Source organism: Muntiacus reevesi, chromosome 3, assembly GCF_963930625.1.
Source record: "Muntiacus reevesi chromosome 3, mMunRee1.1, whole genome shotgun sequence".
Taxonomy (NCBI): Eukaryota; Metazoa; Chordata; class Mammalia; order Artiodactyla; family Cervidae; genus Muntiacus; species Muntiacus reevesi.
In genome coordinates, this window is record NC_089251.1 from 102,113,550 (window position 1) to 102,140,768 (window position 27,219).

Genomic DNA, 27,219 nt, shown 5'->3' on the forward strand with positions numbered 1-27,219 from the left:
AGGGGGTTCCCACTGGGTCTTATGATGCCTGTCCTCAGGGGTACCATGACCCTGTGATCCAGTTACCTCCACTCCAGCCTCAGCCTCCTCCTTGGCTGAGCCTGGGCTGACAAAGTGGGCTCCCCATATGGGGCTCCCTAGAGTCCACAGAGCCTTAAGCCTCATCCATGGGGACCATCTGGGCCACCAGCAGCAGGGTGACCGGTGGTCTGTGTGTTGAGGGGTCGGGGCCCTCTCCCGCGAGCCGGGAGCCCAAGGACACGCGTCCCCTGCAGAGACCAGGCCAAGGTCATTCAGGGAGGATCCACCACTTTAATGTCTGCCGAGAACCTTCCTGCAGGTAGAGGGGGTGCAAGGAGGGGAAGCAGGGCCCCGGGGAGCAGGTCCAGACAGTGAGGGGCCGGCAGACACCTCGAGAGACAGTCCCTGTGAAGAGCGCTGAGGAGCAGGGGTCAGCGCCCCAAGGAGCCGCCGCCTCTGATGGGGCTGGAGCACGGGCAGAGGGCTGAGCCTGGGGCTGAGCAGGGTCCCCACCCTCGTCTGTGGCTGTCGGCTCCTCTGGGCAGTCTGCCCGGATGTTTGCTGAGAGTCCTCGAGCCTGCCTGTGGCAGACACCCTGAGGGGAAGGCGCCCTCCTGAGCCAGGTGGAGAGGCGGAGGGGATCACAGCTCCCACGGGGGAGGCGGAGGAGGTCCGGGAGGCACGGAGTGTCCACAGGAGCGCCGCCCCACCCCACGCCTGCCCCGAGGGATCATGAAACGCCCACCCAGCGTCCGGAGTCCTGATGGCTCTGGGCTGCCCACCGGGCCACAGCGGGAGCGGCCCGGCCCACCTCAGTTGTAGAACACCTCGTCCTCCTCCTCGGAGGGCGGGTCGCCGTCCACGGAGCGCAGGGGGCCCTGCAGGCCGGCCCCCTCCTCGGGCCCCAGGGCCCCCGGGAGCCGTGGCCAGAGCTGCCTTGCGGGGCTGGGGGGCTCGTCAGGGGAGGGCCAGCTGTCGGGGGAGGAGAAGGCCAGAAGACTGTCGTCCTGCGAGCGGACACTCAGAAGGCTATCCTGGAGGTAGATGCTCCCCAGGTCTGCAAAAGCAACGGGGGGCGGGGGGTGAGGTTGAAGCTGGAAAGACCCTGCCCCTCGCCCTCTCTTGGGTAGGAGGCAGGGGCAAGCGGCAGAGGACCTGCTTCCAAATCCTGCTTTATCAGCGCCAAGCTGTGGCCTTGGTCATGTCACTGAAGCTCACTGAGTCTGTTCTCCCTGGGTGATGGCATGGTGGTAGCAGTGAGCAGAATGGTTAACGGCAGACTCGAGCCAGCCTGCTGGCCTCACATCCCTCTGTGCTCTGAGAACTGGGCGGACCAGGGCTCTCCCCAGGCCTCCGCCCCTCCCTTCGCTCATGTCAGGAGGAGGAGCCACAGTGGGTCTGCGAGCTCCACCCGGGACCCAGGCTCCCTGAAGCCCTCAGGGGCAACTGGGGTATCTACACAGGTGACTGATGGTGTCTGAGGTGAGGTTCAGATCTGGATGCCTCCAGCGTGTGTAATCTGAGGCTTCCCTGGTGGCTCAGCTGGTAAAGAACTGCCTGAAGTGTGGGAGACCTGGGTCCGATCCCTGGGTCGAGAAGATCCCTTGGAGGAGGAAATGGCAACCCACTCCAGTACTCTTGCCTAGAGAATCCCATGGACAGAGGAGCCTGGAGGGGTACAGTCCACAGGGTCGCTGAGAGTCGGACATGACTGAGCGATTAGCACACAGCACAGTCTGAGCCAGTCTCCTTTGGGCCGCGCTGTGCAGCGTGCAGGACCTTAGTTCCCTGACCAGGGATCAAACCCGTGTCCCCTATAGTGAAAACGCAGAGTTTTAACCACCAGGGAAGTGTCTGAGGCAAGTCTCCTGATGCCTCAGTTTCCCTTATTTGTAAAATGGAGATAATAACAGCTCTAGTTCTCAGAGTGTCATAGGATAAGTTGAAATAACACATGTAAAACACTTAGCACAGTGAGCACTTGATTCACGTTATCTGTCACCTATTTATCATCTAATCTATCACCCCCCTCTCTCTCTATCTGTGTTTCTCTCCTTTATGCTCATGGTGCTCCAGGGGAAATGGGCAGGGCAAGGATCACCAGCCCCATTTTTCAGACGAAGAAAAACTAAGGCTGAGGGTTGGGGGGGCTTCTCTGAGGTCCCAGGGCACAGGCAGCAGAGCAGGCCTGCACGCCGGCCCTGCGGCACCCCACCCCGGCCCCCAGGCCGTACCCTGGAGCTGGAGCACGTCCAGGGGGCTGCTCTCCGGGCGTAGCTCTCCGTCGTCCAGCGAGGACCAGGCGCTCAGTGTGGCCTCCGTGATGGCAAACTGCTCGGCAACCCCTGTGGGCATTGACCCAGCTCAGCGGGGGCACAGAGGGTGCGGGTGGGCAGGCACCACATGCTGGTTCTCGAGGCTGCCCATCCGTGGTCCAGGGGATCGGAGTTCCCATCAATGCCCCCAACACTCAGCACTGTATTTCCCTGCCCAGACCAGTGGTAAAGAACCCGCCTGCCAATGCAGGAGACGTAAGAGACACAGGTTGAAACCCTGGGTCAGAAAGATCCCCTGGAGGAGGAAATGGCAACCCACTCAGTATCCTTGCCTGGAGAATCCCATAGAGGAGCCTGGCGGGCTACAGTCCATAAGAACTGAACACGACTGAAGAAGAACCCCGACAGCGCACGGGGGGGACCCCGGGGCCTCTCAGGGCCAGACCCGGACAGTCGTCCCCCGCCCCCGCCCCCGCTGACCTGCAGCAAAGCGGGCCTCACGCAGCTCGTCCGGGAGGCGGCAGTAATGCTCGTCGTCCGCTGGGGGCAGCTCCCAGCCAGCCCGCTGGGCGCTCCAGCCCTTCCACTCGATGAGGTGGGCCACACGGCCGCGGGCCATGGCCGTGGGCTTTGTGATGTGGTCCTTGATGCTCTGCACCACCCCTGCGGGGATTGAGGGCGGCTGAGCCAGGGATCTGACCCAAGGCTCAGCTCGGTGGCCCCACCCCCAAGAGCCCAGCCCTCCCAGAACCTCCAGCTGGTCCTCACGTCCCTCCAGAGCCCGGGTACTCAGAGTCCCACCCCGCAATGCTCATACCCACCCAGCTCCTCATACCCGGTCAATGCTGCGTCCACACCCCGCCTGCCCACACCCTCCCACACCCCGAGTCCCCTTGCACAGACGTTCCCCACCCACCTGCAGGCCCCACGCCCTCCCAACATCCTGCTCCCAGGCAGTGCTTCCGCCCACCTGGCCCTTCTTCTCCAGACCTGCCACACCCCTTGCTCCCTTCTGACCAAGTTCACACCCGTTTGCTCAAGGAGATTCACTCGTGGATCCTTCCAGACCCACCAGCTGTCCCTTCCTCCAGCAGCTAACAAGCTTGGGGACAGTGTCTCCTGTGCCTGGGACACTGCCTGCTCTGCCGAGGGTGGGACCTGTAGCAGGCAGGGAAGGCTTCCTGGAAGAGGTGGGCTGGAGGCAGGCTTTGAAGGCAGTTTGGATTGGATAAAAAGAGGCAAGGCTGGAGGCTAGTTCAGAGATGAGAAGAGACTGAAGACATAGAAGGTCAGGTGTGGATCCAGGACTACCAGGGGGCAAGGCACGGGGCAACACTGGGAGCAGGGTGGCGGAAGAGCCTGGGAAGCCCAACAAGGTCCAGACTGGGGCAGACCACCCCTCTCCTTACGGCAAGAGGGCGGGCCTGCCGTTGAGGAAGAATGTCCTCACTGGAGGACGAGGGCCAAGAGTGGGCATTAGGGGCCACTGAACGGGCCAGAGAGGGACAGGACAGGGTGGGGAGATGGGGGGCAGGGCCTGGGGGGGCTCTTGGCAGCAGACTCACTGGATGATGGACAAAACGCTGTCAAGGACGATCCCCAGCATTTCCTCAAACCCAGGCTGAGAACAAATCTGCGGATCACTGGTCCCAGAAAGCAGGACATGAGGAAAAGCAATATTTAAGAAATAAAGGTGACTTCCCTGGTGGACCAGTGGCTAAGACTCCACGTTCCGAAGGCAGGGACTCAGGTTCGATCCCCGATCAGGGAACTAGATCCCACATGCAACAGCTGAGCTTCCTCATGCCACAACTAAGAACTGGCACAGCCAAATAGACAGATATTTAAAAATAATAATTCAAAAAAAGCTAATGTTGATTTGCTTTAGGAAAAAAAAAAAGAAAGGAAGGAAGGAAGAAAGGCATCAGTGAAGGAAGCTGAAACAAAACTCTGGGAGAATGGGAGAGATGAAGGTCGGAAAGAAGATGGAGGCCCCCAGGTTGGGGAGCGCTGGCAACCGGAGGTGGTTTCTGGAGGGGGTGGTTCAGTGGCCCCCGAGGGGCAGGTGAGGTAGAGGGAAGGGGTTTTGGGTGGAGAAAATGGGGGGCAGCTTCTGGGGGGCTGCGAGCGATCAAGGACGTAGCAGCCTCTGAGCAGAGCCGGCTGAGCAGAGCCTGGAAGGCCACGCCAGGGCGACTACACCCTGCTGCTCCAGGCGCCAGGGCACACCTGTGCGCACATCTGCTCCCTCGGGAGCCCTGCCCTCAGCCGCGCCACCCAGAGAGGCCTGGAAGCTGGGAGTCCTCCCGAGTGGCAGCCGACACTGACGGATGGAGGAGCCGTGTAAAATCAGCCACGGCCTCAGAGCACCACGGGTTCTGTGGGTCAGGCTGGGAGAGACCTGCACGCAGCCCTCTGCGAGCCCCGCCCCTGCCCTGACCTGCTCCCCTCGCTCCCTGCAGGCTTCCTTCACGAACAAGCCCTCGGTATATCCCCAGCACAATTCCCCTCTCAGCTCTGCTTCTAGGGAACCCGTCACAAGTTGGCTGATTTCATCTGCTGCAGAGAGGCAGGAATACGACCAGGGAGACACCCGAGAAGTCGGGGGAGCCCCTCAGAACTTCAGGAGAGCCCAGCAACTATACCCCGGGGGCAGGAACCCCAAGCCCTGCAGAGCCCCGCATGGAGCCTGGCCTTTAGAAACTCGTGCGTCCAGCAGGGCTGAAGTCCTTCCAGCTGCGATTCCGCTCTGACCTTCCCACCGGCAGTGGCTACGGGGCACTGTGCAGGTGGGCGGGGCAGGAGGACGAGCCGGAGCTCACCCACGAGGGACGAGGTGGCCAGGGCTGCCACGTTGTAGGTGCTGGAGCAGGACCTGGAGTCGGACAGGTAGCCGTTGGTGGTCTGGAAGCACCTCTGTAGGAAGGGGAGGGGGGTGAGCAGGGTGGGCAGACCCACAAGATGACTCCCCACTCCTCCCACTCCACGACCCACCCTCCCCAGGTCCTGGGAAGTCCTGCCAACCCCCACAGGACCCTCCCCAGCCCTGTGTCCATCAGACCCCCCGCAGGGCTGGCAGCGCTATGTGCCCACCTGGGCCCAGGAGAGAGGGCCCATGGTCTCAGCTGGGGCTGGCTAGCCTGGGGGAGGGGTGAGTGCACTGACCTGCCAAGGATCCCAACAGAAATCCATCTGTCTGTCCTACAACAAGAGGAGAAAGAGGAACAGGCGGGGCCTGGCACCCTGTGCCAGCAGACAGCACGGATCCTGCAGCCCCGGGAGTGGTGCTCCCTGACTGAGTCGGCGTCTGCCTGCTCCTGGGTCATGCCCTGCTGTCCCCTGGCATGCAGAGAGAGAAGCGGGTGGGTGAGGGGTGACCATGGCTCTGCCGGGAGAGGCAGCAGGTGTGGGGGAGCAAGCAGGCCTGGGCTCAGACTCTGACTCTGCCATTGCTGCCTGGACATCCTTGGACTAGTCACGTAACATCCCAGAACCTTAGTCTGGGCCTCTCTAAGACAGGATGTGCCATGCATCTCACAGGCTGTGCTGAAGCATAAACGGCATAAGGTCAGCAAAGTGCCGGGCACGAGACTGAGCCCGTGGTGTGGGCGCGCGCTCTCTCTCTCACTCTCTCTCTCTATATATACATACACATACATATATATATACACACATACATATATACACACATATATATACACACACACATATATATACATACATATATACATACACATATATACATATATGTATGTACATGTATGTTACACATATACATACACACATACATATATAGACACACACGTATATATATACATACATATATACACACACACATATACACATACATATACACACACACATATATACATACATATATAGACACACACATATATGCACACATACATATACACACACATATATATACACATACATATATACACACACATATATATATACACACACATATACACACACACATATGTACACACACATATATAGACACACACACACATATATATACACACACATATACATATATAGACACACACATATATACATAGACACACACATATATATACATACATATATACACACACACACACATATAAACATACATATACACACACACACATACATACATATATAGACACACACACATATATATACACACATACATATACAGACACACACACACATATATACACATACACATACATAAATATACACATACATATATAGACACACACATATATATGCACACATACATACATAGACACACACACATATATATACACACATACATACATAAACACACACACACACATATATACACACACATACATATATAGACACACACATATATATATACACACATACAGATATACACACACACATATATATAGACACACACGTATATACACACATACATATATAGACACACACACATATATAGACACACATACATATATAGACACACACACACACACATATATACACACATACGTACATAGACACACACACACATATATATATACACACATACATATATAGACACACACACATATATATACATACATATATAGACACACACATATATATACACACATACATATACAGACACACATACATAAATATACACATACATATATAGACACACACATATATATATACATACATATATACACACACACACACATATATACACATACATATACACACACACACATATATACATACATATATAGACACACACACATACCAGTTCTTTACCACTGAGCTTCCCAGGTAGCTCAGTGCTAAAGCATCTGTCTGCCAATGCAGGAGATGCGAGCTCAATCACTGGGTCACAAAGGTCCCCTGAAGGACAGCATGGCAACCCACCCCAGTATTCTTGCCTGGGAAATCCCATGGATGGAGGCGCCTGGCAGGCTATGGTCCATGGTGTCAAAAACAGTCAGACATGACTTGCAGATTAAACAACATAATTTCGTGCTAAGTAGCTTCCGTCGTGTCCGACTCTTTGCGACCCTATGGGCTGTAGCCCGACAGGCTCCTCTGTCTATGGGACTCTCTGGGCAAGAATATTGGAGTGGGTTGCCATGCCCTTCTCCAGGGTATCTTCCAGACCCAGGGATCAAACTCACGTCTCTTACGTCTACTTGTATTGGCAAGCAGGTTCTTTATCACTAGCGCCACTTGGGAATCATGTGTGTGTGTGTGTTTGTGTGTGTGTATATACATATACACTTGTGTATGATATACATATCATATATATATACTTGTGATATATATATATATCAACTTGTCAGTTCAGGCCACAGCTTCTGGGGCAAAGGTGAAAATTACGCAGCAGATTTGAGGCCCCTAGCGAGATCGGCCTGATCTGTCTGAACTGAGAATTCCATTCCTTTACACCCCAGCCGGCAGCGCAGGTGGCCGAGGAGTCATGGGCTCATAACAGAACATCTTATCTGCAGGACTGAGTGACTCTGGGTGGGAGGCCCTTCAGGATAGGACTCTTTTCTATATAGAGCAGGTTCAGTGTCTGGATGCCCCGCTCCATTCAGAGCTTCATCCAGCTGAATACAACCCTGGGCGGCCCTGACCCTGCAGAAAGGAGCCAGGCCTGGCAGGGATAGGAGGCTGAAACGGTTTCTGCTTCCAGGGCACAGCCCAGGAACCAGGGGGACGAAGCACGACCAGTTACCTTGCCAGTGACATGATCTGGAGCCATAATGGAGGGCAAGTCTGGGTTCAGGGGGGCCGTGCCCTGGGGCAGGGGGCAGTCCTTGTGGGCACTTGTGAGCAAATCTGCAAAAAGGAAGATACGAGGAACTTAGACAAGCCCAGAGCTCTGTTGAGTATGAAGTCCATTCAAGCCGGTTCTGAGAGATGGCATTACTTTATTATTACATCATTTTGTCGGAAACAGACTCAGGGACTTCCCTGGTGGTGCAGTGGTTAAGAATCTGCATTGCCATGCAGGGGAGGTGGGTTCAATCCCTGGTAGCAGAACTAAGATTCCACACACCATGGAGTAACTAAGCCGGCGCAGTTCAGCGAAAGATCCTGCGTGCCGCAAGTGAGACCCAATGCAGCCAAATAAATAAAATTTTAAAAAAGAAAACAGAGTCAGCCCCGCAGCAGGTGAGGAGTCCAGCCAGATCCCACCAGTGGGATTTGCCTGCCCTGTCCTTGTTACTCCATTTTGACTAACTCTAGTCCTCACACTCCAGCGATTCCTTGACCTCACGGAGACCTCCAATCCGTTTGTTCACCTGTCTTTTGTAAGACACTCATGTCCCCAGTTCCCTCCTGGCCCAGCTAAGACTCCTTGGCATATCTTTAAAGCTCTCCTTTGCAGATGCCCTTGACTCACTTCTCTTAACCCTGTTTTGGCCTAACCCTCCACCCACTTTGTAGGGACCCTCAGAGCTACTGGCTGCCGGGGAAAGTCATGGGCGTCAAGTTAAATTGGTGCCCACCGGTCTACCCAGGGATCCCTCTATGTGTCTCTGATTCCTGCGAGTTTGCATCCTGTGAGGTTGACCACTTCATCCTCTTTCCTTCTCAAACGTTCACACTGACACCCCTGCTGGTCCCAGCACCCTAGTGCTGGCTGCTCTCTGGCTCTCAGTGCAATCCGGGAGCCCTCGGCAGGTATCGATCACCCACTCTCTCCACCTCAAACCACTGCCCCGCCCACACGCCACACCGTCTGCTTTCCCTCTTGTGACAAAGGAAGAACTGTCCCCCCAAGTCCAAGCCCAGCCGCTCCACCGGGGCTCTGTGCTCTCTCTTTCCCGTGTTGTCTGTGTTTCTCTCCCCAGAGTCGGCCCATAGGTGTGGCTGTGATACCTCTGGGCTCAGGCACTCTTGCCGGCATTGCTTCTCCTGTCTCCTGCCATGGGGTCCCCTCACCACTGGGCCGGCCCCAGCCCCTCCCGTCCTGGCAACCCAAGCCTCTCCACCCTTGGAAGACCTTCTCCCGACCCCTGCTCCCTCCACTCCTTGCTCACTCCTCTGCCCCCAACTTAGAGCTGTATCCAGCCTCTATTCCCCATCTTCTCCTGTTCTCCTGCACCGGTTCCAACCAGCCTTCCTTGAGACAGCCCTTGGCAAGTGGCCAGAAAGCTCAGAGTGATCCTCCGGCCCATCCTTGGAGGCCCCGCAGCAGGCACGAGGGTGCCCCCCCTCTCCAGCCACATCCTCTCCTGACCCCCCACCTCCACGGCCGCTTCTCCTCCTCCTCTGCTCAGCCCCAGAGCCAACCCACCACTTGTCCCGGGCCCCTTCTCACCTCCCTTCTCCCCTCTCCCAGGAGGTCTCACCCCTGCAGCTGACACCCACATTTATGCCTCCAGCCCCGACTCTTTGCTGGAGCTCCTGACTGAATTTCCAGCTCCCGACCTGGTTGCCCACTAGGCATCTGAAGCAAACCAGGCAAAACGGAACTTGCAAACCAGAGTCCATCTTCCTTTCCTCCCTGTTTTAGAAGATGATGCAATGGTCCACCCACCAAAGAAACACCCAGGCGCTTTCTCAGAGTCCTGCTTCCCCAACTCTTCCCACCAACCCCATCCAATCAACCAGCAAGTCCCCCTGGCCCTCTCTCTGACCTCCACTCCAGATTTAGCCCTCTCCATCAGCACTTCTGCTCCCGCTTTGCCCGCTTTGCCCCGTGAGAGCCGTGAGAGCCCTCACCTTCTCCACCAGGAGCCTCCTCCCTCCCCTGCTGGGCCATCCACTCTGCACCAGCAGCACAGGGACATCAGGGCCCACCCAGGCTGTCTCCGTCTGCCCGGCTCCCTCCCTCCCGTCACCTTCAGGAACAGAGCCAGCCACAGCCCCAGCCTGGGGGCCGTCAGCCCCCCCGCACCCGTGCTCACTGTCCTCGGCACTCTGCTCCCATCACCTTCAGGAACAGAGACAGCTGCAGCCCCAGCCTGGGGGCTGTCAGCCCCCCCGCACCCGCGCTCACTGTTCTCCGCACTCTGCTCCCATCACCTTCAGGAACAGAGCCAGCCACAGCCCCAGCCTGGGGGCCGTCAGCCCCCCCGCACCCGCGCTCACTGTCCTCGGAACTCTGCTCCCATCACCTTCAGGAACAGAGCCAGCCGCAGCCCCAGCCTGGGGGCCGTCAGCCCCCCCGCACCCGCGCTCACTGTCCTCCGCACTCCGCTCCCATCACCTTCAGGAACAGAGCCAGCCACAGCCCCAGCCTGGGGGCCGTCAGCCCCCCGCACCCGCGCTCACTGTCCTCGGCACTCTGCTCCCATCACCTTCAGGAACAGAGCCAGCTGCAGCCCCAGCCTGGGGGCTGTCAGCCCCCCGCACCCGCGCTCACTGTCCTCGGCACTCCGCTCCCATCACCTTCAGGAACAGAGCCAGCCGCAGCCCCAGCCTGGGGGCTGTCAGCTCCCCCGCACCCGCGCTCACTGTCCTCGGCACTCCGCTCCGTGCTGCTCCTCAAACAGCCAGGCCTGCTCTTCGTCCTTGCTGCCCCCCTCCCAGCTGTGCCTGGAACTCATTCCCCAGATCCTCCTGAACCTCATCATCCAGCGCTCAGCTCAAGAGATACCGTCCTGGCCACCTCCCTGTTTCCATGCCGGCCCCCAGTCACCCCCCATCACCACCCCAATATCTGTATTTATTTAAGTGTCCAGCCTCTCTCCCCACGACGGGTGTGAACACCACGAGGGTGGGGACCACGGCGGCTCTGCTTGGGGCTCTGCGTCCACAGCACCTGCACTTAGTAGGTGCCTGTAAACACCTGGGGGATGGCTTCTACCTTTGTGACAGCATCCAGCACAGGATGCCTGGTACAAGTACTTGTGTGTGGGAGGGCAGGGATCGGCCCACCACTGACGAATTATCAGGGCCTACCACACACTAGGGTCACAGTCGTTGCTGAGGGACTGAACACCTTGAGCCAAGCAACTAGAACTGCTGGACTGAATCCTTGCTCTAACTTAAAGAGGAATCCTCCAGCCCCCCAGGATGACAGGGAACACTTAACATTCATTCGATTAATGTGTTTACTTACTCTTCCATTCCCCGAAAGGTATTAGCTTAGCAACTACTATGCACCACCCACTGTTCTGAGTACTAGGGACACAGCGGTGAAGCCTGGGCTTCCCCGGTGGCTCAGATGGTGAAGAATCTACCCGCAATGCGGGAGACCTGAGTTCGATCCTGAGGTCAGGAAGATCCCCTGGAGAAGGGAATGGCTACCCACTCCAGTATTCTTGCCTGGAGAATTCCATGGGCTGAGGAGCCTGGTGGGCTACAGTGCACGGGGTCACAAAGAATTGGACACAACTAAGAAACTAACACTTTTACTTTCTTTCACTGGTGGTCCAGTGGTTAAGACTCTGCACTTCCACTGCAAGGGTTTGATCCCTGTCTGGGGAACTAAAATCCCATATGTTGTGCAGCATGATCCAAAAAAGAGAGAGAGAGAGATGATTTCTCTGCCCTCGTGTAGCTGACATTCTAGTAAGTGAGACAGACTATTAACCCAGAACTCCCAAGCTCTGAGAGCTGCTCAGAGCTGAGGTCTGGGTATCTAGAAAAGCCTGGTTACATGAAGATCTGTAGACTGATCATTCATTCATTCACCCATGCAGCCATTTATTCCTTCAGCCACTAAGCATTCATCTCCTGGATGTCTACACTGTGCAGGCACCTGGGGACCGAGATGGGATCAGCTGTCCCTGCCCTCAGGGAGCTCACAGTTACACGCAGGAAGCCCCCCAAAGGCCCTCACTCAAACCCAAGGCTGAGCGGTGGGAATGGCAGCACCCGCAATCTGCAGTTCTCTACACGCTCCGGTCCCAGCGGGACGGCAGAGTCCTCACCTGACCTAGAGGGAGGGCTCCGCGGTCAGCCTGGCAGGTGAGGAAACCCAGGGCAGGTGGGGGTTCACAGCCCCCGGCACATGGCCCCGGGCAGTCAGGACCGGAACCCTGCGGGTCTGATGCCGAGGCGCCTCAAGCACAGGAACTGTGATGACTTCCGGCGGGGTCTGGGGGCTGCGTGGGAGCAGTGAGGGGGCAGGTGGCCAGGAGGGGGTGTCTGGAGGTGGACGGTTTAGGTGGGCGCAGGGATGGTGGGGAGGGAGGAGGGAGGTGGGCGGGGCTTGCGCCAAGCTGCGGAGTCTGGAAGGAGCGGTCTGGGGCGATGATGGGAGGGGAGCCTCTGCAGGATGCTCGTCCCGGCCTCCACCGTCCTGCCCTGGGCATTGGCTCCCGTCACCCTTTCCGGCTGGGGGCCACCTGGACAGAAGCAGACGAACCGATGGCGTGGACACAGACGGGGCTTCCTGGAGGAGGCGGAGGCCAGGGAGGGTCTGACGCTGGAGGTGGGGTGGGGGGGGGGGGGGCACCAGGCAACGCCAAAGGCAGGGCTGGGCGGAGGCGAGTGGGCAGAACTGGAGACTCAGAGATGGGGGCTTACAAGGAGGGGAAGTGGGCAGAGGAGGCTGTGGGCGCTCCACCCAGCCCCCCAGACCCCCGTGGACCCCCGTCTGCTTCTGTCGCCCACAGTCCCCACCCCGCAGGCTGGGCTTCCACCAGGCAAACCCTGAGGCTCTTCTTAGATGGCTGTCCAAGGGAAACTGGGCTGAAACTAGCCGAGAAGCCATGCTGCTCCCAGTGGAGCAGGCCTCGCCCGTGACTGGAGGGGCAGGGCCCCAGCTACTGTATTTCAGGTGGGACACTCTGAACTTCACTCTCATCCCAGAGTCCCAGGTGGGATCAGGCTGAGACCACCCCCTGCAGGACCACGGACATCCTCTCCTGGCTGCATCTCCTCCACCCCGCTCTCTCCACTTCTGCAATGGTTTCCTCTGGAAGGTTCCCTTCACATTCCGGTCGCATCCAAATCCCAGTTTCAGGGTTGGCTCCCAAGGAACTGCTCTGAAGACAGCTGGCTCAGGCTCCCAAGTCCGCCCTTCATTCCTCTGGGCCCTAAACAAGTGACTTCACCTCTCCTAGCCTCCACTTTCGTATCTGTAAAACAGGCAACTGAGGGAAAGGGTTCTCGTTCCTCGGGAACTGTCTACTCGGATCCAAAACTGAGACCCAGGAGGTTTTGAGGGCCCTACTTTTGAAGAAAGCCACTCAGAGGGTGGACGTGGGGTTGGGGGAGCGGACGCCCTCTTCAAAGCGGCTGAAACCAGCTCTGCTGCCCAGCCGTCAACCCACTTTTGACTCGTTGTTCAGCCGCCCAGTCGTGTCTGACTCTCTGCGACCCCGTGGACTACAGCACGCCAGGCTTCCCTGCCCTTCATTATCTCCCAGAGCTTGCTCAAACTCATGTCCATTGAGTTGGTGATGCCATCCAACCATCTCATCTGGTGTGCCGGCCGCTCTTTCCTCCATCTGGGACTCTCTCACCCCAAACACGGTTCACGCCTCACTCTGCCCACGTCTCTGCTCAGATGGTAAAACCTCAGTGAGGCCTCCCCACCATCTCATTTAACAGGACACCGCCCCTCTCTAGCCCCTCACCCTGTTTTACACCCATCACTCCACAAAGCATGTGTCTGTTTCCTTGTTCATGGTTTCCCCCTAGAACACGCACTCTGGAGGGCTGGGACTCTGTCTGTTTAACTTGCCATGATGGCCCTAGCACCTGCCCAGGGCCTGGCACAGTCAGCTCAGTTCAGTCACTCAGTCGTGTCCAACTCTTTGCAACCCCCATGAACCGCAGCACGCCAGGCCTGCCTGTCCATCACTAGCTCCTGGAGTCCGCCCAAACCCATGTCCATTGAGTTGGTGATGCCATCCAACCATCTCATCCTCTGTCGTCCCCTTCTCCTCCTACTCTCAATCTTTCCCAGCATCAGGATCTTTTCAAATGAGTCAGCTCTTCGCATCAGGTAGCCAAAGTATTGGAGCTTCAACTTCAAAATCAGTCCTTCCAATGAACACCCAGGACTGATATCCTTTAGGATGGACTGGTTGGATCTCCTTGCAGTCCAAGGGACTCTCAAGAGTCTTCTACAAAACCACTGTTCAAAAGCATCAATTCTTCGGTGCTCAGCCCTCTTCATAGTTCAACTCTCACATCCATACATGACCACTGGAAAAACCATAGCCTTGACCAGATGGACCTTTGTCGGCAAAGTAATGTCTCTGCTTTTTAATATGCTGTCTAAATTGGTCATAACTTTCCTTCCAAGGAGTAGGCATCTTTTAACTTTATGGCTGCAATCACCATCTGCAGTGATTCTGGAGCCCAAAAAAATAGTCAGCCACTGTTTCCACTGTTTCCCCATCTATTTGCCATGAAGTGATGGGACCGAATGCCATGATCTTAGTTTTCTGAATGTTGAGCTTTAAGTCAACTTTTTCACTCTCCTCTTTCACTTTCATCAAGAGTCTCTTTAGTTCTTCACTTTCTACCATAAGGGTGGTGTCATCTGCATGTCTGAAGTTACTGATATTTCTCCTGGGAATCTTAATTCCAGCTTGTGCTTCCTCCAGCCCAGCATTTCTCATGATGTACTCTGCATATAAGTTAAATAAGCAGGGTGACAATATACAGCCTTGATATACTCCTTTTCCTATTTGGAACCAGTCTGTTGCTCCATGTCCAATTATAACTGTTGCTTCCTGACCTGCATACAGATTTCTCGGGAGGCAGGTCAGGTGGTCTGGTACTACCATCTCTTTCAGAATTTACCACAGGTTATTGTGATCCACACAGTCGAAGGCTTTTGCATAGTCAATAAAGCAGAAGTAGATGTTTTTCTGGAACTCTCTTGCTTTTTCGATGATCCAGTGGATGTTGGCAATTTGATCTCTGGTTCCTCTGCCTTTTCCAAAACCAGCTTGAACATCTGGAAGTTCACAGATCATGTATTGTTGAAGCCTGGCTTGGAGAATTTTAAGCATTACTTTACTAGCGTGTGAGATGAGTGCAATTGTGCAGTAGTTTCAGCATTCTTTGGCATTGCCTTTCTTTGGGATTGGAATGAAAACTGACCTTTTCCAGTCCTGTGGCCACTGCTGAGTTTTCCAAATTTGCTGGCATATTGAGTGCAGCACTTTCACAACATCATCTTTCAGGATTTGAAATAGCTCAGCTGGAATTCCATCACCTCCACTAGCTTTGTTCATAGTGATGCTTCCTAAGGCCCATTTGACTTCACATTCCGGCATGTCTGGCACACAGTAGGTGCTCGTTAAATATTTGATGTAAGAATGAAGGAATGAACATTTGGGTGCCAACTACATAGAGGAGTCACCAGTGAGCCAGGGGTAGCCAAGGGAGACTGTTAGAGCTCCAGATAGGTAAAAATACAAAATGGTCTCTGCCCCATTTTTTCTCAAGTTTTTTGTGCTGAACTCCAGCATGCCACAGGAGAATGGGACCCAAAGGAGAGAGAGGCCAGCAGAGCAAAGAGCAGACCATGACCTTTGGGTGCGGCCAGCTGAGCGCTGAAGAACTGATGCTTTCCAACTGTGCTGTTGGAGAAGATTCTTGAGGGTCCCTTGGACTGCAAAGAGATCAAACCAGTCAATCCTAAAGGATATCAACCTTGAATATTCACTGGAAGGACTGATGCTGAAGCTGAAACTCCAGTTCTTTGGCCAACTGATGCAAAGAGCCGACTCACTGGAAAAGACCCTCATGCTGGGAAAGACTGAAGGCAGGAGGAGAAGGTGACGACAGAGGATGAGATGGTTGGATGGCATCACCAACTCAATGGACATGAGTTTGAGCAAACTATGGGAGATAGTGAAGGACAGGGTGGCCTGGCGTGCTGCAATTCATGGGGTCAAAAAGAGTCGGATACAATTTAGCAATGGAACAACAACAAGCCTCAGCCATGGGGGATGAGGGGAGGGTCAGATGGGACGGTAGAGGAAAGCTGTCATTCAAACTGGATGGACTAGACTTGTGTCCAAAAGAGGTGAGAGGGTTCTGTGATCTGCCCGAACGGTGTTCCGGGCCGGCAGGTCGGGGCAGTTCAGTGAGACTGTCTGGGGCAGGGACTGGAGAAAAGGGAAGTGGGGTCAGGTTAAGCTGCAGCCCTTGGATCCAGAGCTCAGCGTTCCGGGAACTAGGAGCAGTGAGGGCAGTACAGGACCGTGAGGGCAGAGCCGGGTGCACCCGGAGCGTGCAACACACTGCGCTCCTTACCCTCAGCTCTGGCCGCGTGACCCTGGGCAAATCCTGCCCCTCACTGGGCTTCAGGCTGTTCAGTGTACAGAGGCCATGCTCCAGGCCCTTCAGAGTTGATGTTCAAACCAGGCGGGGGGCGAGGGGAAAACCTTCAGTGGGTCAAGCAAGCAATTTCCTAGATTGTATTTTAAAAGAATGAAACAGAATGGGGTAGAACAGAAAATATGAGAACCCACTATACAATCAGTTTAAGTCTTATTTCATGAAGCCTCTTTTGAATTGGAAAGACACACATGTGTGCACAGTAAGAATTTTCTATGTGTATGTCCTGATACAAGATACATTTATTCTTACGGGTTCAGTCAAAAAAGTTTGAAAGTTGCCCTCTGAGGGTTCCCGCACCCACAAGCCGGGGCCTCCAAGGTGCAGGCCAGGTGATGCTGGCTACCAGCTGCCCCAGGAACTCCCGAGGGTGCAGGGCTCCCTCCAGGCCCCCACCTGTCACCGGAAGCTATTTGGAAACTGCAACCACAGAGCAGGAATGAGGGGAGCTGGCAGGTGACGCTGAAGCCTGGAGGAGATGGGACTCAGACAAGGCCATTTGTCGACGTGGTGCAGACCTGGACTCCTGCACCCAGCCCCCCTCTCAGCTTTCCTGCCCCCCAGCTCAGGAGAGGTGCAGATGCTTCTGCTAAAGCTGCCTTCTCCCCCTGAGGACTCTGGCCCTGTGATGTCATAGGCTGGTTGCCATAGAGACGTCAGTAATGAACCCTCCCAGGGTGAAATTACAGGCTTCACCCAGCTGGGACCGGCGGCCACGTCACCACAGGCAACTGGAAAAACACAGCGTTTCACGCGGGTGGGGGCTGGGGGACAGCCCGCGGAGACCCCCAGTCTGCGCTCCTGGAGGCGCCTTCCCCCCCATGGGAGCTGTGGGGCACCCGCTCTTTCCCAGTCCACAGCCCACTCCCCTGAACCCAGGGCCTGAGGTCCCTTCTCTGACTGCCCCTCCACCACAGGCCGGGCACAGAACAGGCCCGGGCCGCCGTGGCAGCATGGGGGCCTCCAGGCCCTGAAGGGGGGTGCCTCCTCTCCTTCCATCCCCCCACCCCCTGCTTCCCCCAGAACTGCTCAGCGCACCCAGGACGCCCCCTGCCGTTCCAGGCAGCTGCTTCCGATCTTCCACCCTCTTGTGGGAAAGTTCCCACACTGCTCCTCTCCACTCGTGCCTGAGGTGAGGCCGCCATGCAACCCCCCGGAGTCCGCTCTCTGCCTTCCAGCCCCTGAGCTGGCCCTTGGCGGCCCGTGCCCCCAGCCATCAGTCAGTGCCTGCCATCTGCCCCATGGCCTGGGGGGGACGCGGGTCCCAGGCTTAACCCTGCTCCCTCTCAGCGGCCCAGAGACGGTGAGGCTTCTCTCGAAAACACACAGGATCTGAGACGCAGCCAAAGCCTGAAGCCTCTCATGACACCCCCCCGGACCGTCTTGGGCCTCCCCCAAGCATCTCGGGGCCCCAGGGCTGAGTGCACGGGATGGACCACGGCCATGGCCGGCCGCCAGGCTCCAGCCCTGCCCTGGAGACAACACAGTGGGCACGGCCTTCCCCCCCACGGGCCTGCCCTGGGCAAGAATCCCAGCCCTCACTCCCTGGGCTGGTGTGCCTGCGCGACAAGAGCCCAACTTCTCTGAACACCCTGATCCAGCCTCTCCTCCTCCAGGCAGCCTGCCTAGATCAGCCTCAGCTGCACTAGGCCGTTACCTTACCAGCAGCCCTACTGGGCATGGTCTAGCGTACAGTGATTTGCTTTCACTGTTGACTGACCACCTCCTCTGCTAGGCCTTGCCATCCATTATCTCCCATTTTATCTTAACAACAACTCTGCAGGGAATTCCCTGATGGTCCAGAGGTTAGGACTCAGTGCTTCCACTGCTGGGGGCCCAGGTTCAATCCCTGGTCAGAGAACTAAGATCCTGCAAGCCAGGTGGCCAAAAGACAGAGACAGAGAGAGAAACAACAGCTCTGCAAATTAGGCACCACTATGCCCATTTTGACTTCCCTGGTGGCTCGGATGGTAAAGCGTGTGCCTACAATGTGGGAGACCTGCGTTCAGTCCCTGGGTCAGGAATATCTCCTGGAGGAGGGCATAGCAACCCACTCCAGCATTCTTGCCTGGAAAATTCCATGGACAGAGGAGTCAGGTGGGCTACAGTCCATGGGGTCGCAAAGAGTCAGACATGACTGACCTACTTCACTCACTCACTCACACCCATTTTACACATGGGGAAAGTGAGGCTCAGAGAGGTTAAGGTCACCTACTCGTAAGTGGCAGAAATGAGGCTCAAACCTGGGCCAGTCTGAGACTCCAGAGCTTGTGCTCTGACCGCTGACCAGTGTTGATCTCCTGAGAGGGTCCTCAGGCCGCTTTTCCAAGTGTGTGTGTCCTGCCTCCCCCACGAGACAAAACCGCAAGGACAAGGCGGTGTCTCCCGGCTCAGACTCGAGCTTCCAAAGGACACGGCCAGCCCCGCTCCCTCAGTCTCCCCACGGTGCCAAGAGGGACTCTGCTCACCGGCTCTGCCGGGCCATGGTGAGACGTGCCTGGGGTGCTGGGGGTGGGGGGTCACAGTCAGGGGTCAGAGCACTGGGGGTGGGGGGGGGGGTCACAGTCAGGGGGGATGGGGGGTCACAGTCAGGGGTCAGAGCACCGGGGGTGGGGGGAGGGGGGGTCACAGTCAGGGGGGATGGGGGTCACAGTCAGGGGTCAGAGCACTGGGGGTGGGGGGATGGGGGTCACAGTCAGGGGTCAGAGCACTGGGGGTGGGGGGATGGGGGTCACAGTCAGGGGTCAGAGCACTGGGGGTGGGGGGATGGGGGGTCACAGTCAGGGGTCAGAGCACTGGGGGTGGGGGGATGGGGGGTCACAGTCAGGGGTCAGAGCACTGGGGGTGGGGGGATGGGGGTCACAGTCAGGGGTCAGAGCACTGGGGGTGGGGGGATGGGGGGTCACAGTCAGGGGTCAGAGCACTGGGGGTGGGAGGATGGGGGGTTCACAATCAGGGGGATGGAGGGGTCACAGTCAGGGGTCAGAGCACTGGGGGTGCTGGGGATGGGGGGGTCACAATCAGGGGGATGGAGGGGTCACAGTCAGGGGTCAGAGCACTGGGGGTGAGGGGATGGGGGTCATAGTCGGGGGGATGGAGGGGTCACAGTCAGGGGTCAGAGCACTGGGGGTGCTGGGGATGGGGGGTCACAATCAGGGGGATGGAGGGGTCACAGTCAGGGGTCAGAGCACTGGGGGTGGGGGGATGGGGGGGTTACAGTCAGGGGTCAGAGCACTGGGGGTGAGGGGATGGGGGTCATAGTCGGGGGGATGGAGGGGTCACAGTCAGGGGTCAGAGCACTGGGGGTGAGGGGATGGGGGTCATAGTCAGGGGAGATGGAGGGGTCACAGTCAAGGGTCAGAGCACTGGGGGTGCTGGGGATGGGGGTCACAATCAGGGGGATGGAGGGGTCACAGTCAGGGGTCAGAGCACTGGGGGTGCTGGGGAGGGGGGTCAAAGTCAGGGGGATGGAGGGGTCACAGTCAGGGGTCAGAGCACTGGGGGTGGGGGGATGGGGGTCATAGTCAGGGGAGACGGAGGGGTCACAGTCAAGGGTCAGAGCACTGGGGGTGCTGGGGATGGGGGGTCACAATCAGGGGGATGGAGGGGTCACAGTCAAGGGTCAGAGCACTGGGGGTGCTGGGGATGGAGGGTCACAGTCAGGGGGATGGAGGGGTCACAGTCAGGGGTCAGAGCACTGGGGGTGCTGGGGATGGGGGGTCACAGTCAGGGGGATGGAGGGGTCACAGTCAGGGGTCAGAGCACTGGGGGTGCTGGGGATGGGGGGTCACAGTCAGGGGGATGGAGGGGTCACAGTCAGGGGTCAGAGCACTGGGGGTGGGGGGATGGGGGTCATAGTCAGGGGAGATGGAGGGGTCACAGTCAAGGGTCAGAGCACTGGGGGTGCTGGGGATGGGGGGTCACAATCAGGGGGATGGAGGGGTCACAGTCAGGGGTCAGAGCACTGGGGGTGCTGGGGAGGGGGGTACCAGTCAGGGGCGATGGGGGGTCACAGTCAGGGGTCAGAGCACTGGGGGTGCTGGGGAGGGGGTCACAGTCAGGGGGGATGGGGGGTCAGAGTCAGGGGTCAGAGTGCTGGGGGTGGGGGGAGGGGGGTCACAGTCAGGGGGGATGGAGGGGTCACAGTCAGGGGTCAGAGCACTGGGGGTGGGGGGATGGGGGTCATAGTCAGGGGAGATGGAGGGGTCACAGTCAAGGGTCAGAGCACTGGGGGTGCTGGGGATGGGGGGTCACAATCAGGGGGATGGAGGGGTCACAGTCAGGGGTCAGAGCACTGGGGGTGCTGGGGAGGGGGGTACCAGTCAGGGGCGATGGGGGGTCACAGTCAGGGGTCAGAGCACTGGGGGTGCTGGGGAGGGGGTCACAGTCAGGGGGGATGGGGGGTCAGAGTCAGGGGTCAGAGTGCTGGGGGTGGGGGGAGGGGGGTCACAGTCAGGGGGGATGGGGGGTCAGAGTCAGGGGTCAGAGTGCTGGGGGTGGGGGGATGGGGGGTCAGAGTCAGGGGTCAGAGTGCTGGGGGTGGGGGGATGGGGGGTCAGAGTCAGGGGTCAGAGTGCTGGGGGTGGGGGGATGGGGGTCACAGTCAGGGGTCAGAGCACTGGGGGTGCTGGGGAGGGGGTCACAGTCAGTGGGGAGGGGGGGTCACAGTCAGGGGGGAGGGGGTCACAGTCGGGGGGATGGGGGTCACAGTCGGGGGTCAGAGCACTGGGGGTGGGGAGATGGGGGTCATAGTCAGGGGAGACGGAGGGGTCACAGTCAAGGGTCAGAGCACTGGGGGTGCTGGGGATGGGGGGTCACAATCAGGGGGATGGAGGGGTCACAGTCAAGGGTCAGAGCACTGGGGGTGCTGGGGATGGGGGGTCACAGTCAGGGGGATGGAGGGGTCACAGTCAGGGGTCAGAGCACTGGGGGTGCTGGGGATGGGGGGTCACAGTCAGGGGGATGGAGGGGTCACAGTCAGGGGTCAGAGCACTGGGGGTGCTGGGGATGGGGGGTCACAGTCAGGGGGATGGAGGGGTCACAGTCAGGGGTCAGAGCACTGGGGGTGGGGGGATGGGGGTCATAGTCAGGGGAGATGGAGGGGTCACAGTCAAGGGTCAGAGCACTGGGGGTGCTGGGGATGGGGGGTCACAATCAGGGGGATGGAGGGGTCACAGTCAGGGGTCAGAGCACTGGGGGTGCTGGGGAGGGGGGTACCAGTCAGGGGCGATGGGGGGTCACAGTCAGGGGTCAGAGCACTGGGGGTGCTGGGGAGGGGGTCACAGTCAGGGGGGATGGGGGGTCAGAGTCAGGGGTCAGAGTGCTGGGGGTGGGGGGAGGGGGGTCACAGTCAGGGGGGATGGGGGGTCAGAGTCAGGGGTCAGAGTGCTGGGGGTGGGGGGATGGGGGGTCAGAGTCAGGGGTCAGAGTGCTGGGGGTGGGGGGATGGGGGGTCAGAGTCAGGGGTCAGAGTGCTGGGGGTGGGGGGATGGGGGTCACAGTCAGGGGTCAGAGCACTGGGGGTGCTGGGGAGGGGGTCACAGTCAGTGGGGAGGGGGGGTCACAGTCAGGGGGGAGGGGGTCACAGTCGGGGGGATGGGGGTCACAGTTGGGGGTCAGAGCACTGGGGGTGGGGGGATGGGGGTCATAGTCAGGGGAGACGGAGGGGTCACAGTCAAGGGTCAGAGAACTGGGGGTGCTGGGGATGGGGGGTCACAATCAGGGGGATGGAGGGGTCACAGTCAAGGGTCAGAGCACTGGGGGTGCTGGGGATGGGGGGTCACAGTCAGGGGGATGGAGGGGTCACAGTCAGGGGTCAGAGCACTGGGGGTGCTGGGGATGGGGGGTCACAGTCAGGGGGATGGAGGGGTCACAGTCAGGGGTCAGAGCACTGGGGGTGCTGGGGATGGGGGGTCACAGTCAGGGGGATGGAGGGGTCACAGTCAGGGGTCAGAGCACTGGGGGTGGGGGGATGGGGGTCATAGTCAGGGGAGATGGAGGGGTCACAGTCAAGGGTCAGAGCACTGGGGGTGCTGGGGATGGGGGGTCACAATCAGGGGGATGGAGGGGTCACAGTCAGGGGTCAGAGCACTGGGGGTGCTGGGGAGGGGGGTACCAGTCAGGGGCGATGGGGGGTCACAGTCAGGGGTCAGAGCACTGGGGGTGCTGGGGAGGGGGTCACAGTCAGGGGGGATGGGGGGTCAGAGTCAGGGGTCAGAGTGCTGGGGGTGGGGGGAGGGGGGTCACAGTCAGGGGGGATGGAGGGGTCACAGTCAGGGGTCAGAGCACTGGGGGTGGGGGGATGGGGGTCATAGTCAGGGGAGATGGAGGGGTCACAGTCAAGGGTCAGAGCACTGGGGGTGCTGGGGATGGGGGGTCACAATCAGGGGGATGGAGGGGTCACAGTCAGGGGTCAGAGCACTGGGGGTGCTGGGGAGGGGGGTACCAGTCAGGGGCGATGGGGGGTCACAGTCAGGGGTCAGAGCACTGGGGGTGCTGGGGAGGGGGTCACAGTCAGGGGGGATGGGGGGTCAGAGTCAGGGGTCAGAGTGCTGGGGGTGGGGGGAGGGGGGTCACAGTCAGGGGGGATGGGGGGTCAGAGTCAGGGGTCAGAGTGCTGGGGGTGGGGGGATGGGGGGTCAGAGTCAGGGGTCAGAGTGCTGGGGGTGGGGGGATGGGGGTCACAGTCAGGGGTCAGAGCACTGGGGGTGCTGGGGAGGGGGTCACAGTCAGTGGGGAGGGGGGGTCACAGTCAGGGGGGAGGGGGTCACAGTCGGGGGGATGGGGGTCACAGTCGGGGGTCAGAGTGCTGGGCATGCTGGGGGTGCTCTGGGTGGCCCCCTTAGAGCTTGCAGCCCCTCCCAGGCATCATCAGGTGCTTGACCCTCCAGAAGGAACTCCTCAGTCTCACAACTCAAGCTCCCAGGGCGCTGGACCCAGGGTGGGGCCAGGAGGGTGACGGGTGGTCTGGAGGAGTGGGCTGAGGCAGGAAGGGGCAGGCAGAGGGTTTCAGCCCCAGGGGCAGGAGATGGGCATGGAGAGACCTGGAGCTGCAGAGAGGCGGACAGACACAGATTGCTCTGTACAGACTGTCACCGCAGGTGGCAGCAAAAGCAAACCAAATGCTAACACTGGCGTTTTTCCAGAGAGCTGAATGTCTCAAGCACGGGCCACATGCTCGTACCCCTCTCCAAGTGGGGACACGAGAAAGCAAAAGGCAGGGTTTCTATGCTCAGGCTCCAAGATCATGCAGTCCTGGACTCAAATCCTGCCTCTCTGGATCCTGCCCGTGTGACCTCAGCCAAGACCCTTGCCATCTCTGAGCCCTATGCCCCCCTTTTAGAGTTGAATGGGGTCTAACAAGGTCAGGAGAGTGATGCCTCAGTCAGCTCAGGATAAGCACTCAAGACAACACAAAACAGCTCTGGGGAAAGGTGTTTGGTGCCTCCATCTGGGCCCAGTCACTTTCCCCAAATCCTCGGCTGCTCACATGTGTCTCTTCCTACAAGGCAGGATGGTGCTCAAAGCCCCTGCAGCTTCCCCTCTCCCAGCCAAGAGGGTCTGGATTAGCTGTCTGCACAGAAGCATAGTAATAAAAATCAAAAACTAAAGAGACAGCTAACACTTCGCGGGATTGCCACATGCAAAGTAGTGGTCTGAGTGCTTTACATGATTAAGTCACTTAATCCCCTCCCAGTGTCCCTGGTGGCTCAGCTGGTAAAGAAGCCGCCTGTAATGCAGGAGGCCTGGGCTCGATCCCTGAGTTGGAAAGGTCCCCTGGAGAAAGGATTGGCAACCCACTCCAGTATTTGTGCCTGGAGAACTCCATGGACAGAATAGCCTGGTGGGCTACAGTCCATGGAGTCGCAAAGAGTTGGACATGACAGAGCGACTATCACTTTCAGTACCCCTAAGACATCCATGGCAGTATTATTCCCATTTTAGAGATGAGAACACCGAGATATATACACAAGGTTAAGTAACTTGCTGAGGTCGCAGAGCAGGCTGGCCAGCTCCAAAGTCACACTCCTACCCTCTCAGGCCTGGCTTGAGGGAGCTAACTGCTGCCCAGGGCTGGGTGGGGTGGCTGTCTCACGTGCAGCCTGAAACATGGGGTTTGGCGGGGGAGTTCCAGCCGCGTGCGGGCTCTGGGATGGGCATGGTCAGCAGCAGGATGCAGTCTCTGGCCTGGCTTCGGGCTGCTGAGTTGGGCACGTGGAGTACGGGGCTGTTGTTAGCAACTGATGCGGGTGTGGAGACTCCCAGGGCTTCCCAGGCGGCGCCAGCGGTAAAGAACCCGCCTGCCAATGCAGAAGACGTTAAGAGACATGGATTCAATTCCTGGGTCGGGAAGATCCCCTGGAGGAGGGCATGGCAACTCAGTCCAGTGTTCCTGCCTGGAGAATCCCGTGGACAGAGGAGCCTGGAGGACTACAGCCCGTAGGGTTGCACAGAGTCAGACACGACGGAGCAGCTTAGCATGTGGAGACTCAGAGGCTCTTGGAAGCCTCGGACTGGAGAGGAGCAGGCAGGCCAGTCCTGGGTCCCACGGCTGGCTGTGTGGTACAGAGGACAAGGGCACAGGTTCCGAAGCCGGCATAACTGCGGTCAAGCCTCGCTTCTGCTCTTTCTTAACCAAGCAGCCCCAGACTCTGTCTCCCTGTCTGTGAAATGCGGGCTGTGTAGTGCAGACCCCGCCTGGCGAGCTGTGCCTGGAACGTGCCCACCAGCAGCTGGCGAGCCCTGCGCACGCTGGGAGGAGCAGTGACCTCTAGAGGGGCAGGTGGCCTCCACTCAGGGGTTCAGACCCCCAGAACCAAGCGGGCTCACCCTCTCTGTGCCCCTCTGTGCCTGCGGGCATGTTGGCACTGGGAGTGGGCAGACCCCCTCAGGACGGCACAAGGTCAGAATACACAACGAGGAGCCCGAGCCTCTGCAGGAAGGGTGGAGCCTCAGGGTGAGCTCACACAGAGGGCATGGCAGAGGGTCCCAGCACCAGGTACGGGGGCGTCAGAGGACCCGAGCCCCGGCCCGGCCCTGACAGCAGCACCCTGGTGTGCTGGACCTCCAGCGGCTGGCACAGGACAGTCGAGTGTGCGGGAGAGTCACAGGAAAGGGAACACCAGGACCCCAACACCAGGAGCCTGCCCAGCCTTCCGGGTTTCTGGAGACACACCAAGGGCCTGCTGGTTCTGAAGAAACTTGAGTCCTCTCTTCTCTTAACAGTGCCTTCCCCTCTGGCCCGGCTGGCGGCCTCAGGGCAGACGCTGTGCTGGGCTCAGTGCCTCTGGGCGCCCAGCATGTACACAGTGGCTGGCACACATAAGTGTCAGGCTGACATCAGTTTAATGAATGAATAAATGCAAGAGCCTCACACAGCCCACCTCCCACCCACGATCCCACTCTCCTGAGACATCCTGAGCCACTTGCCTCCAGAACCCCCAGGTGGCCTGGTGAGCAGAGCCCTCAGGCATCAGAGGACCAGGCGGGGCGGCGCCCTTTCCCCCCTTCTCCCGGGGTGGGTCCCCTGGAGCTGGCCCAGCCCCTTCCCAAGACCTGGTGACCCCTCCACACCTAAGAGCTGGGGTGCGGGGTGAGGCGGCAGCCCCCCAAGGCCATGCCTGGGGTCAGTGGGTTTGGCTTCACACCGCAGAGAGGGAGCCAGGGTCTGTGCCCCCTCACCTGAGCCCAGCTGCTCCCGCTGTGGGGTGAAGTGACCCTGCACAGCCTCCAACACCTGCCCACCCCTTCCCTGCCCCCACACCGCGCCCCCAGGGCGGCTCCCGGGGGCTCCCTGGTTCCTCCCTGGCGACAGCCAGGGGTCAGGCACCAGCGGGCAGCAGCAGAGAGCCGGGCGGAGACACAGGCCGCGGCTTCCTAGGGGCCCGGCCGTCTGTCCCCTCCTGTCCCCGCCTGTCCGCTGACCGGGCTGGGGTGGGGTGAGGCGCCTGCAGGGGTCGGGGCGGGGGGTTGGGGGGCCTTCTTCAGACGCTCTTCATCCCCTTAACCCTGCCGCGGGTGGGTTCAGGCACTCTGAAGACAGGGAGCGAGGTACGCGGACAGCGGTGGGCCCTGTGTCTCGGGGGTCGTGGGAACGGGGGTCGGCTTGCGCCGCGAGTGCCCCGAGTCCCTCCGGAGAGGCCGGGGCGCGCAGACGCTCCGTGTGCCCCGCCCCAGGCAGGGATGTGCGGCCGCCGCCGGGAAGGGAGCGACCCCGCTTCCGCCGCCTGGTGGGGTGTGGATGCAGGCGGGGCACCGTGTCTCCCCAGGCGCCGGAGGGGTGCGGCCGCCCGCAAGGGCGCGTGGTTCCCCCACCCCCACCCAGGCTCCTCGAGCGGTCGAGGGACTGCGCGCGACCCCGGCGCGGGCCCCCGTCCCCCAGGCACGGCCAGGGCCCCCTCACCTCGCGACACGCAGGAGCCCATCACGGGGCCGCGGGGCCGGGCCGCCGGGCGCTCATGTCTCCACTGGCGCGGGGCCCACGCGCGGCGCCGACGCGGACGAGCAGGGATGGGTCGGGCCCGCGGCTCCCGCCGCTGCCCGGGCGTCTGGATCGCACCGCCCGCTCGCCTGGCGCCGCCCCGCCGCGGTCAGCGCGGGCGGGGCCCGAGCACCCGTGGTCCGCGCACCGGTGGCCGCGGCGGGGGCGGCGCTGAGCGCGGAGGCGGAGCGGGAGGTCGGA

General features: G+C 59.1%; 1 protein-coding gene and 1 non-coding gene across 3 annotated transcripts; one reads left to right on the forward strand and one right to left on the reverse strand.

Moving 5' to 3' along the window:
• Positions 1–300: 300 nt before the first annotated feature.
• FAM131C (family with sequence similarity 131 member C) lies at positions 301–27,156 on the reverse strand. 2 transcript variants are annotated; one of them, XM_065927472.1, is made up of 7 exons: positions 26,941–27,153; positions 8,008–8,111; positions 5,463–5,498; positions 5,120–5,213; positions 2,778–2,960; positions 2,256–2,366; positions 301–1,078 (listed from the first exon to the last, which is right to left on the reverse strand). In XM_065927472.1, the coding sequence occupies exons 1-7, from the start codon at positions 26,960–26,962 to the stop codon at positions 834–836; spliced, it is 795 nt and encodes a 264-aa protein (XP_065783544.1). In that variant the 5' UTR covers positions 26,963–27,153; the 3' UTR covers positions 301–833. The 2 variants fall into 2 exon arrangements, with proteins under 2 accessions (XP_065783544.1, XP_065783545.1); XM_065927473.1 differs by lacking the exon at positions 5,463–5,498 and having other exon boundaries at positions 26,941–27,156.
• TRNAG-UCC (transfer RNA glycine (anticodon UCC)) lies at positions 18,327–18,399 on the forward strand. Its single transcript has one exon. It is a non-coding gene; the product is annotated as a tRNA-Gly (tRNA).
• Positions 27,157–27,219: the final 63 nt, after the last annotated feature.